General features: G+C 40.6%; 1 protein-coding gene across 4 annotated transcripts in view; it reads right to left on the bottom strand.

Annotated features, from left to right (window-relative positions):
* NUP214 (nucleoporin 214) overlaps positions 1 to 13,865 on the bottom strand; it is a 92,003-nt gene that overhangs the window by 13,784 nt on the left and 64,354 nt on the right. For all 4 annotated transcript variants that reach the window (XM_074331195.2, XM_074331193.2, XM_074331194.2 and 1 more), the window contains exons 30-31: positions 12,108 to 12,178; positions 950 to 1,103 (exon numbers count right to left, since the gene is read on the bottom strand). In XM_074331195.2, coding sequence (XP_074187296.2) covers positions 950 to 1,103; positions 12,108 to 12,178 — 225 coding nt within the window. The remainder of the gene's footprint in view (positions 1 to 949; positions 1,104 to 12,107; positions 12,179 to 13,865) is intronic.

Below are 13,865 nucleotides of genomic sequence, written 5' to 3' on the forward strand. Positions count from 1 at the left end.
GATTTCTAAGACTCCTTCATTCTAGGATCCTAAACTCCTCCGGGCAGACTGGAAGCTGAAGAACAAAAAGTTCTGATTATATAATTTCACAAGTTAAGCGGAATGCCTCTGGATTGTAATCTTTGTTTTTGTATCACCAGATGGACCGTGACATCAAAATACCAGATCTGTGAATCCAGGAGACTCAGGATAGAGTTTTGCTTTTAACTACATGAGCCTTGATGTTAAGGAAATACCTGTCCTGTCTGGGACATCAGCTCTCCATCTGTTAAGGTCTCGTACAGAATAACAGATGAGAGAAGCCTCTTGCAAAGCATATTCCATGAGAGAAGCTACGATGAAGATGACAGGTCCCAAACTTCCCATCTCAGCCTCCATCAGCACCAAGATACAGTTTTTAAAGAAATAAACAAATTTTCATTTCCAACCATGAAGAGACAAGTCAACAAAGAATTTAAAAAATTAGCTGGAGAAGAAAGTGCCATTAGAAAGACACAGCTTCAGTTGAAAATAAGACAAACAGGTAAGAGATGAGAACTAATGAAGGCTTCAACGTCTGGGTTACATTTCTCTATAGGAGCTGAATTTTAAAGCAAATTCAGAGAGTACTATGCAAACAAAAATGCAGATGCGTCTTCACCAAGCTTCCCCAGCTTGCTCTTCTGTCTCATTCTGCCTGTCTGCTTGCATTGTTTCAATCCTAATTCATTTCAACCCTCTCCCTGCAGCTCGGATGTCCTTTCATGACTCTATAGGACATCTCATTAAAGGAACAAAAATAAACAACAAAATCGAAACAGATCTCACACTGCTTTGGGGCAGTTTAAATGGGCCCTTTAGAACTTTCCTTTCCTTTCTGCACTTGTCACCAAAGCTTTGACAACAGCACGAGGATGACAGTGGTATGGGAGACATTTAAGGGGGCTGGGAAAGCTCGTTCTCGACTTACTTGGGGTGGTTGTAGATCCGAAGCCCCCGCTGGCTGAGCTGAATGGGTTTTTGTTGGCTGCATCCTGGCTGGGTTTCCCGCCAAGGCCACTGAAGAAACCTCCCCCTCTTCCAATGTTTCCAGACCCAAACACGCTACCACTGGAAGACGATGACTGCGAAAAAACAAAAGGGGCAGGAAGCGAGATAGGATGAGAGTTCACTGTAAAATGGCAGGCCACATCCGCGGAAATGCAGCGCTCACAGCTGGTACAAATGGGAAGCAAGCGACCTCTGACCAGTCCTGCGATGGAGGCTCTGACAAGCAAACAGGCTGGACTGGGGAAAGGCACTTCCTACACATCGGAAGTGCTCCAGTGATTCCACAAACAGGACTTCTGTCCGGCTGACACGAGGCCGGGGCAAGAAAACCAAGCCCACAAGAGTTCCCCCAAGTGAAAAAGTTTAAAAACATTTTGAGGTGGTGATGAGTACCACTATTTTGATTCCTCTGGCGTTTGGCTGAAGTCATCAGCAACTGACGACCGGTGATTTACACTGTCTTTTCTCCCAATTTGTGCACTTTTCGTTCATAATGACTTTCCCAGTAGTGCAGAAATAAGCTGAAATTAGCTCCATTGTTGAAATGATGACCACAGCTGAATTCCGTCCAAGTCTGCACATTTATTGCTCAGAATATGTTGCTAACTCAGGGCGCATGCTGACTCAAAGCTGTAGCAGGCACCACACACTATTTCTGTTTAGAAATTGGTTCTTGAAGGAAAACCAGTGCTAGATCTGAGGGACCATTAGTATTAGTTAAGTGTGAGATCTCCTTGGCTGACGACATAGAATAAGATGGGTTTTTAGAAATGGGTCGCTCTGTATAGCAACCTTTCCGGAGCCCCCTTCAAAGGGGGGCAGAGTGGTGCTGAAGTCCCTCTTCTGTAAAATGGGGATAATACACCACCCACCTCAAAACGATGAGTACACGCAATGAGCTGAGAAGCGCAGTGCACTTTCGATCAGTGCCTGAAATGACAGGCTCCCAAAATGGCTGCTGTAAGGTATTTTCGCAACCACCACAAAGGAACAATGACTGAGGACTTTCTGTGCGCTAGGCATGTTTCTAAGCACTTCAACAAGGAATCATTTAATCCCCACCGAGGCCAAACCTACAGCAGGCCACCTCTGAAATACCCGCCTCTGCAGCTGCACAGCCAGCCAGTCCCCTGGTGCCAGCCCCCAACCCTAACTTGCTGCCTGGACTCTACGATGTAACTGACGCTCTGCTTCCACGACCCTCTACCAACAGCGCTGGAATGACTTTAAAATGGCAGCGAGGTGACTTCACTCCTGTTTCAAAGTTCTATAAAAGACCCTACATGATTGGGCCGCTGTCCATCTCTTGACATTATCTTTCATCATGCCCCCCATCTGGTTTTGTCACACTGGTCTCTTGTATCCTGAACACAAGCTAATTTTCCCTGAGGGTGAGATGCTTAATGTGTGTGCGCTCTCACTTTTTCTTTTACCCCTTAAATTTAAAAACAACAACAACAACAGTAACAGTTTACTACAACCATTTAATATGAGTAGAGCTTTTTAAAACTTGGCATCTAATCCAATCATAAAAGCACAGGCTTTGATAACTAGTAACCTGACTCAGAAAGGAAAGAAGCCATGTCGACGAGTGCGTGTAGAAGACACCAGATTTTGTAGCTGACTTCTATGCATCACGCTGAAACACAGGAAGCTGCCAATCTATGGACACTGGTGCCCTACCAAAACACAGCAATTGCAGATGGTTCAATTGAATTTTGAAAAACATAATGTGAAAAAGAATGGCTATCCGTAGAAATGAAACAGAAGTTGGTAACACTTCACTGAAGTGAACTGACTTCTTACATCCTCTTACGTGGGTTAGAGAGAATCCCATTCATTTTAATTGTTATAACAACTGTTTGTAAAACTTTAAATTATGGAACATCTCAAGACATGTACAAAAAGTAGACGGAAGAGTAACACTGGACCCTCCGTATACTCATCACCAAGCTTCAACAACTAACTCGTAGGCAGCTGAGTTTTAGCTACACCCCCATTTTCTTCCCCTCATCCTTTATTGGTATGCAGAAGTCCGAGTCACCTTACCATTTCTTCCATTGATTTTCCAATATGAATCTCTACAACATAAACCATAACCACAGTATCATTATCACTGTCTAAAAAATTAAGAGGAATTCCTTAATATCATTAAGTAAGGAGTTAGTCCAGCCTTATAATATTGCCAAGAAACACCGAAACACAAATCAAACCTGGATCTCATCAAGCCCCCAGACCCACGCACTTCACAGGGAGTAGCAGCACAGAGGAGCAAGGTAATTCGGAAGCTATGCCATGGGGATGCAGTCAGCAACCAGACCATGCGGAACTCTCTAGAACAAATGATCTGCTCCATTCAACAACCGAATTATGAGGAAATACACAAGAGAGACAAGGAAGGGTAATCTTAATAAAGAGACTTAAGAGACCTATCAATCTATCTCAGTGTGAACCTAATTTGATCCTAATTCAAAGAAACAAATGTAGAGACATTTACGAGACTTCTTCAGAAAGGCATGTCCTATTTAACCTAAGTCATCTTCCCTGATTCATTATCCTGTTTTCTTCTTAGTATTTAAAATGATATGAAATGAAACTGTTTTTAAAGACTGACCCCCTCCATCAAATGGAAGCTCTATAAATGCAGACCCTTTGTCTTACTCATCACTGAATTCCTGCAGGAATGAATTAATCTGGACAGTCCTGGCTCTACAATTTACTAGCTAAGTATTGCCCTTTTAACAACTTTAAATCTTCTGACCCATGAGCACGGGATGTCCTTCCATTTATTTAAATCATCTTGAATTTCTTTAAACAATGTTTTTATGGTACTCAGAATACGAGTATGTTTTTGCACTTTTGTTAAATTTATTCCTAAGTATTTTATTGGTTTTGATGCTATTAAAAATGGAATCATTTTCTTAATTTCATTTTCAAATGGTTCACTGCAAATGCATGGAAATAGAATTGATTTTTATATATTGATCTTGTGTCCTACAAACTTGCTGAACCCATTTATTAGTTCTAATAGTTTTTTAGTGGATTCCTTCGGATTTTCATGATCACGTTATCTGCAGATAACAGTCTTACTTCTTCCTTTCCAATCTGGATGCCTTTTATTTCCTTTTCTTGCCTAAGTGACCTGACTGGAATCAAAATACGCTTTTGAGATCATGTTGTTGTACGCACCAGTCATTCTTCTTATTCTCGCTGAGCAGTTTTCCACTGTGTGAGTATGCCAGTGTTTACGATTCTGGGAATGAACATCTGGATAATTTCCAGGTTGGGCTATTATGAACAAAGCTGCTATGAACAGCCTTACAGAAATCTTCCTGTGGCATGTATTTTCATTTCTTTTGGGTAAATACCTAGGACTGGAATTGCTGAACCATAAAATCAGTGTACATTTGACTTATTAAAATATTGCCAAATGGTTTGCCATAGTGACTGAAACCATTTCCCACTCCCACCAGCAATGCATCAAGAGATTTAGTTGCTCGAGATCTTTCCAACATTTGGTTTTGTTAAGTTCTTAAATTTTAATAATTCTAGCGGGTATGAAGCTGTATCTCACTGTGGTTTTCATTTGCATTTCTCTGCTAACACTGCTGAGCAAGTTTTTGTACATCCTCTTTTGTAAGGTATCTGTCCAAGTATTTTGCTTATTTTTAAAACTGGGCTGTCTTTCTACTTCTGATTCGAAGTTCTTTATATATCCCAGAAGAAGCCCTTTGGTTTAATATATTATAAATATTTTCTCCCAGTCTATGCCCTGCCTTTTCATTTTTATAACAGGTCTCTTGATGAGCATTAGTTTGTAATTTTGATAAGGTCCAGTTTTCCAATTTTCTTCTTTCATAGTTAGTGCCTTTTATGTGCTAAGAAATCTTTGTCTACCTAATGGTTTCTAACAGTGGCATTACTGACATTTTGGTCTGGATAATTCTTTGTTTTGCAGGGTTGTAGGATGTTTTAGCAGGATTGCTGGCCTCTGCCAATTAGATGTTAGTTGTATTCCCCACTCACGAGAACCAAACATGTGTCCAGACACTGTGAATGTGAAATTTCCCTGGGGGCAAAATCGATACCCGTTGAGAATCACTGGTCTACTCCCAGATAGGAAAGATTTTTGCTATGGTTGTCATATATTTAATATCTCGTTATAACTACACAATACACTGTTTCCCTGTACGTTGTCTTTTTTCTTTAGTTGCTTAAAATTTTTCTTTTAACATCTGGATTTCAGAAGCTTAACTATGGCGTGTCTAGGTGTGGTTTTCTAGTCTTTATTCTGCTTGGGCTCTGCAGAGTTTCTTGGATTTGTAGATTCGTTTTTCAACAAATTTAGAAAAGATTGGCCACTGTTTATTCTAGTATGTTTTTTTCCCATCCCATTCTGTCTCTTCTCCTCTGGAACTCTGATTACAAATACACTGGACTGCCTGATATTGTTGCACAGGCCACTAATGTTCTAATTTTTTTTTTTTTTGTTCTGACCTTCATTATAGATAATTTCTATTGACATATCTTCAAGTTCACTGTTCTTCTGTAGTATTCACTCTGCTGTTAAACTTGTCTAATCATTTTTTATTTCAGATACTAGATTTAAACTTCAGCTACAGATCAAGGCTATGTGTTTTTGTAAAATATGATTGTGAGTTCCCCTTTTATTTTTGCTTCTTCGCATGTTATGTAATTGTTTTTTGGGAGGGGTATACCAAACTTTGTGTAAGATGAACGAACAGTTGTGTGGTGACTGAAGACCACTAACGTTTTTGTCTAGAGTGAGAGCCCTCTGTTTCACCTGCACCCTAAAGTGAGGAGGTCATTATTCCGATTTCACTACATGCTGAGTTGAATGGGAAGTGAGTCATAGACTTCATTCACCCCAGGTTAGGGCAACACTGTCTTTGCTTAGAGTTAGGTTGTTCGCCTTTTAAGTGTTTAAGCCTAGAGCCAGGAGGTAGTTGGGTTGCAGCATTACCTTTGGATTCAACAGTTCTAGGCAACAGGAGATTGCAAGCCTGTGCAAGTTCTTTCTGCTTTTCAGTCCTGCCTTTATTTCCTTTCTCTTAGCAAAAATTCCCGGGAGGTGGGGGGTGGTTTATACTGAACAAATTACTGTTGTACAATTCCTGTTGTACCTACAAGTCTTTCAGGTCCCGATTTGTTAAAAACAAAATTAAAAACCAAAAAGCACGCCAGCTTTATTGGGACATAATTCATATACCATATAACTCACTGATTTAAAGTATAAAATTCAATGGTTTTTGGTGTATTACATTAAGTTTAAAAAAACTGTGGTATAATGTACATGACATAAAACTTGCCATTTTAACCATTTTAAAGTATACAGTTCAGTGATATTAATATTCAGTGTTGTGCAACCATCACCACTGTCAATTTCCAAAGTTTTTTCATCACCTGAACCAGCCTTCTGTAACCACTCAGCTACAGCGCCCCCATTCCCTCCTGCCCCCCGCCCCTGGTAATCTCTAGTTTTTGGCTCTATGTGAGTTTACCTATTCTTTTTTTGTTTTTAAAATAGATTTTTAGCCTCCTTTATTTTTATTTTTTTATTGTGGTAAAACATACATAAAAATTGCCATTTTAAACTATTTTAAGAGTGCAATTCATTAGTGTTAAGTATATTCAGTGTGTACAACCATCACCACTATCCATTTCTAGAACTTTTCCATCATTCCGAACATTTTATACTCTTTACAATGACTCCATTCATGTAGTCATTTTTAAATGACTACTTTTGAATTAACCTATTCTAAATATTTCATGTAAGTGAAATTTATAATATGTGTCCTTTTATGTGTGGCTTATTTTAATTAGCACCATGTATTCAAGGTCCCCCTGTGTGTAGTATGAATGAGAACTTGCTTTTGAAGGCTGAATAAATACCTCCCCGTCATGTATACACCGTATTTTATCTATCCAGTCATCTGCTGATGGACACTTGGGCTGTTTCCACCTGTGGCTGCTGAATAATGCTGCAATGCATACTGGCAACAAGTGTCTGCTTGAGTCCCTGCTTTTAATTCTGGGTACACTTAGGAGTGGAGTTGCTGGGTCATATGACCATTCTACGGTTAGCTTTTTGAGGGTCCACCAAACTGTTTTCCACAGCAGCTGCATCATTTTACATTCTAACCAGAAATGCATGAGAGTTCCAATTTTTCCACATTCTTGTCAATACTTGTTCTTTGTTTTTTTTAAATGATAGCCATTGTAATAGGTGTGATGTGGTATCTCATTACAGTTTTGATTTTCATTTTCCTAATGTTTAATGCTATTGGTCTTTTCATGTGTTTACTGGTCATTTGTTTTGCTTACCCTCACTGTTTCCAATAGCTTCTAATAGCCAGTAAATGTCCTCAATCTTCAGCAGGACCTCTCTTCTGCCTTTCCAAACCCAGACCTGACATTTGCCCCCAGAAGCTGCTATACCATCGTGCTCACCTATGATGGGCTCCTCTCTCTGGAAAGCAATTCAACGAGGCTTTCTGTCACTCTGACAGTCCTACTGTGACAAATATTTTCCAAAGATGATCAAAGCAAATATAACTAAAACCATATGCTCTTCTACAGCAGGATGTGAAGACTAGCCCTCTCCCCTTGGACCTGGGCAGGTCTCAGTGACCGCCTTGAATAACAGGGTGCAGCATAAATGAGGCCCTGTGACTTGAGGTTAGGTCATAAAAGGTTCTGTGGCTTCTGCCTGGAGCCCTCTCTTGAATATTCCTCCTGGAATGCAGCCACCATGTTGTGAGCAAGCCCAGCCCACACAGAAAGTCACATGGAGATGTTCTAGCCAGAGCTCCAGTGAAGGTCTGAACCAACAGCCAAACCACCCATCAGAGGTAAACAAATATAAATAAGTAAACACTACTGGGTTTGGGGGTCGTTTGTTACACAGCATTAGGGAATTCCAATACCCATAGAATAAGTGTGATTTTCACACTATCTGGTTTTGTGTGTTATAACAAGAGTGACGATATTCTATATCCTAGCCAGAATCTGCCTTGCATCCTTAGATTTTTCTGAGGATACGCCTACTGCCTGAAAATTTATTCCTTTTTACAGCCTATCATGTGCTAGCCACAGTCCTAAGCAGTGGGGATAGAGCACTGAATGGAACAGATTAGGTCCCTGCCATCACAGAAAAATACTGGTTGGAATTTCTGGCCTTTCCAACTGCAAATGTAATTTCTGTGAAGGAAGGCTAATAGGAGACTAAGTAACGGATATGGAGTTTATCACCGTAAGTTTTCCATCTCTTGGCTCGACATTATGCCATTACGCCTGTGCGAGTCACCCGTTAGCTCTCATTTGTTCATTTCCATAGCTGGGTAACATTCTACTCCAGTAACACAAGTCCATTTACCCACTGGAAGGTTGATCAACTTTTGGGTTGTTCATAGTTTCCGGTTACTATGAACACGCTTGTATCCTGGCACACATGTGCATGCGTTTCTCTGAACACACCTAGGAGTGGAATGGCTGGTCTTTACTATTACAGGGTATGCCAAACTATTTTCCAGGATGGTTGTACCAACTCACACCCCCAACTAGGAGTCTATACGAGTTCTGCTGCTCTGCATAGTCACTGGCATCTGCTATTGTTGGGCTTTTAATTTTTGCTGTCTCACAAGTGTGCATCTCTTTGTGGTTTTAATTTGCATTGCTAATTAATCTGAGTATGTTTACAGGTCCTCTGGCCATCCTTTACATATTTTTTTGGTTTTCTTCTCCTTTTTGAAAAAATTGTGGTAAAGTATACATAAAACTTACCATTTTAAGCAGCTAAGTGTATAATTCAGTGGCATTAAGTACATTCAAAATGTTGTGCAACTAACATTATCCTTTTTTGATGAAGTCTTTCACCTGTTTTCCTTCTACTGTGTTTTTTTATTAAGTCCACAAATTTTACGTGTACAGAGCTCAATGAATTTTGACCTTTAGAATGTTCAATGTTCAAGATATCTAACATTGTTAGCACTTTAGAAGGCTCCTTCGTACCCCATTTTTAATGGCCTGAAAGTAACCACAATTCTGATTTCTATCCTAAGGGCTATGTTTTGCCTGTAACTGACTCTTGATGTAAATGCGACCCAACAGTATGTACTTGTGTCTGGCTTCTTTCACTTCACACTATGCCTGTGAGATCCATCCATTCGTATTGTACAGGAGCAGGACATTTCATTTCACTGCTCTGGAGTAATCCTACTATATAAATATACCACCATTACTTCATCCATCCTTCAGCTGATACGCATTTGGGCTGCTTCCTCTTCCCTGTTCTGAATATACTGCTAGGAATATTCTAATCCCTACCTTGTGGGGAACAAAGGCACTCGTTTCTGTTGGTCACACATCCAGAAGATCTGCTGGGCCAGGAGGGATTTTGTATATCCAGTCTTGTATCACCAGATAGTTTTCCAGAGCGGTTATGTGAATTCCCACTCCCTTAGTGTGGGAGCATTTCTATCGCTCTATTTCCTCACCAGCACTGGGTATTAGCGACCCTCTCAATTTTAGCCATTTTGCTGGGGGTGTAGTTGTCTTTTTTCGATTTGTATGGTTTATAGTCTCAATATAATTACACTTTTGGTTACACAGGCTACAATTTTCCTATTTCATGGCTTGTTTTACCCTAAAATTCAGAAAGCTGTAATTTTAGTGAAGTCAATTTTCCCTCCTGCCTGAGGAATATCCTTTAGAATGTCCTTCAGGTCTCCTAGGCATAAATTCTCTCAGGATCTATCTGAAAAAATGTCTTGACTTCACTCTTTAAAGACATTTTTTGCTGGGTTCAGAAATTCTAGGTAGGTAGACTGTCTCTGGCTTTCATCATCACTGCTAAGAAGTCAGCTGTCAGTCCAACTCTTGCTCCTTTGAAGGTAACCTGTCTTTTTATCTCTGAGTGCTTTTAATATTTTATCTTTGCATTTCTGCAGTTTCACTACGACAGGTCTTAGAATCAGTTTCTGCTTATGCATTCTGCTTGGTATCTGTTGGCCTTTTGCACCCATGGCTTACTGTTTCTACTGGTTTGGGAAATTTCTGTCCTTTTCTCTTCTAATATCGCCATGCATTCTTTCTCTTCTCCTTCTGATTAAACGTATGTTGGACTTTCGCTCTTTCTTTTGCATCTTCCATCTTTTTTGCTCTCCATGAGGCATCCCAGATGATTTAATCTGACCTACCTTCTAATTCAAGGGTCAGCCAACTATAGTCCATGGGTCAAATCCAGCCTGCTATCGGATTCTGTAAATAAAGCTTTATGGGAACACAACCACGCCCTCAAAGTCTAAAATATTTACTATCAGGCTCTTTACAGAAAAAGGTTGCTGATACCTGGTCTAGGTATATTACCGTTCTCATCACCTGGGACTAATCTGCTGATTTAAAATTTTAATTATTGTATTTCTCTAGGAGTTCTATTTAGTTCTTTTTCAAAGCTGCGGACACTTCTTTCCTGGTATTTTCAAGTTTGTTGCTATTTCTTTTAAACATGTAAAACCCTGTTTTACAGTCTAGGAAGTCTTTGTAAATATACATCCGATGTTTACCCTGGCTCTTGGTCATAATTCCTTGTTTCCTTTAGTGACTAATTTAGGTGTGAGAATCAATGTCCTTAAAAATTATTTGAGATGAAGGGGACTACAGTCAATAGCGTGGTAAGTCTGCACAGTGACAGGTGGTTTCTAGACTAGGTGTGGTGAGCACATTGTAAGACAAATGCTGAATCACTATGTTGTATACCTGAAACTAATATAATATTGCATGCCAACAATACTTTAATTAAAAAAAATTACTTGAGGCCGAGAGTACAGTGACTTTTCTTCAGAGTGTCTGCTTTTGCCAGACATCTGCAGACACCACCCTGCTAGGACCCTGTCAGGCCACACCCACACGGGGAGAGAGGTGAACCTGGAGCCCCAGCTTATTGTGGGTAGGATCTCTCACTTTGTGCATATCTTGATTAGTGATTTCTGCCCCTTTGCCCTTCGGAGTTATTAAAATAGGAAAGTCTGTGCTCCACTCACTTCTATAGGTTCCCATTTTCCTTTTAATTTGGCTTGACAAAAATACCTTGTTGGCTTAACAGTGCTTTTAAAATGATAGTTTTTATGTATTATCTAGCATTAGCTGTTTTCAGTGGGGAACTTGGCTTGTATCTAGCCCGCCGTCACCAGGACCTGGAAATCAGGTTTCCTTTGTCTCTGTGAAGGAGCACAGACTAGGGCAGAGGCATCTTCAAAGGATAAAGAGGATGAAGAGAATCTCCTACTGAAGATGTGGAAGAAACAAGTAATATGCCTATCGCTACCGCTTTATAAACTGCTGGACAAATGCCAGGTCCACCTGCAGAAAGTCACTTCCATTTCCGCTATGGCAGAGTCCCTTCCTTTGCAACGATTCCTCATGAGGTTACTAGGACCTGAAAGCAGTCCAATTGACCGCTCTGGGCCTTCAGTGTCCTCATCTGTCAAAGGAGGATTATAACAGCACCTACAGAAGTACTGATGATTAATGAGTCAATTTGCATAAAGCACTTACAACCACGCCCCGCACAGATAAGCACTAGCCATCCAAACTCAAATAGCTTAGATGACTAACAGGAGTCCCTGGAAACACACACAGTTACACAGGGCCATATGTGGTTTCTGTTGCAGTCTTCTTTTGGTTTAAATAACCATTTAAAAAAATAACAACCATTCTTAGCTCAAGGACCTTAAAAAAAAAAAAAGAAAGGCTAAGAAGCAGATTTGGCCCACCGGTCGGAGCTTGCCAACCCCTGGCCAAACAGAACAGGCAGAAGATTGATGGGAATCACGTAATTTGCTTTTAAAGTGCTTTCAAAGGATCAAAATTGTTGTGATTCTCTCCTATTAGCGGCCGAGAAGCCTGCATCCCCAGAGGAGCTAAAGAAGGCGGAGTTTGAGAATCACACAAGGCTGTTTGCGGGGGTTGCGTGTATGTACAACACGAACACAATATATGAAGAATGTGGATGGGTCTGATGTACGCGGACATGAAGAAAGGCAAACATATATATTTACCTGGCCAAAGACTGTTCCACCAGTACTGGCTGCTTGACCAAACAAAGAACCAGTATTACTAGACCCAAATCCTGTAAAATAAAAAGAAAACAAAAGTTTTAATTGGATGAGTCTTTTACAACATCACAGTGTTTTGTTTTGTTTTGTGTGTTTTTTTTAATGGCATTCAGCTGTGCTAAAATACCCCACAATAAATCATCCCATGAATAAAATCTGTCTTCCTATGTAGGAAATAGAGAAAATTATGAGTACATAAACATCTTTAATTCATTGCTAACATTTCAAAATAGTAGAAATTCCAAAGTCCCAAGGACTGAATTCTGTCTCCTACGAAACCCCAGGGGGGTGGGGACCAAAACAGATGGTATACTTTCAGAGTGGCTTTCCCCCAGACTTTTAGCTGCCAAGAAGTCTTTCTAATGACAGTAAATTTCATGACTATTTCTACTCCCTGGTTTCCTCTGATCTCAAACACCAGATTCTTTCAGGATAGTTTAACTTCCTTTGACGTGGCATAATGTGGTTGAGGTGCTGGGCTAACAGAGCCTGGGAAAAACCAGGCAGAACTGTGTGTTATATAACAAGAGCCCTGGACAAGGAGTTAGAAGGCAAGGGTCCCGTTTTCATTCCTGCCGTGATCTAGGTAAGGGGAACTCGGGCAAGTCGCGTTCCTCCGCCAGGGCTGGAGCAGACTGCTCAGGTACCTGCCCACAGTTACTGTACGAAAGGTTTCTTCAGGTTTGCAATTATGTTGAAATAATTCAATTATAGCTGCGTATGGGGACTCTCAGGCTTCGACTGCAGAACAAAGGATGCACTAGAGAGTTAAATATCCTACTCTCTTTTAAGACTCACAGGGCCTCTCCCTGCCCAGTCTCCAGACCAAGTTATCACATTTCCCACCACTCAATTGGCCAAACAGCCTCTTCACAGGGCACCAGGTACATCTCAAAACTGTCTTTCACCACCGTGTCCTTGTAGCCAAACTTACAAAAGTTTGTTGGGAGTTTAACAAACGTTTGTTGAAGGAAGGAAAAGATTTCCTTTCTAGTAAATTATGAACCATTTTCAAATAAAGTTGTCACCAAAGGAATGAATTAGCAGTTACTTAGAATTCTGCCCACCAAGAAATCAATAGTTTGTCCCCCCAGGGCCAAACTGCTGAAGAACTGCCTTTCGTAAGATAACCATCAGAAACGAGATTTAGAAAAGATTTTCAGATTGTTTTGTCTATAGCTAACTTACATATAAAAGGAGTTGCTAAAATTGGACATGCCAACAGGAAAATTATATTTTACTCTCAAAAATAGTACAATTTAAAGATTCGTGTTTTTGTGGGTTTTTTTTAATTACAACATAGAAAATAGAAAAACCCAAACTTTTCCAATGTTGGTGTCTGCCCTAGCAAGCAAGATGGTGTCAGAGGAAATGTAACGCACTGGCCAGGCAGTGAACTAGGACGAGGAGCTCTGGTTCTACTACATATTAGCACAAAATGGCATCAGCGCTGTCATCTCAAGGCCTGACGCTTTGGGACATAATGACCTCTGACGTCCCTTCCAAATTAAAAATTTCCTATGTATGAGTCATTCCTTCCTTGCCATGCCTTTCAACTTTGCGTCACCCGCCCATGAAACTGGCACTGTGGTGGCTTGTAGAGTGGACAGCTTGCTGGGAGCGACACGGGAGCTCAGTGACAAGCTGAAGAAACTGCCGGGACCACCAGAGCTTGAAGTTCCCTTCTCGGCTTCATGGAGC

This window comes from Rhinolophus sinicus, chromosome 16 (assembly GCF_057876585.1).
Source record: "Rhinolophus sinicus isolate RSI-liver-muscle chromosome 16, RSI-T2T, whole genome shotgun sequence".
Classification (NCBI taxonomy): domain Eukaryota; kingdom Metazoa; phylum Chordata; class Mammalia; order Chiroptera; family Rhinolophidae; genus Rhinolophus; species Rhinolophus sinicus.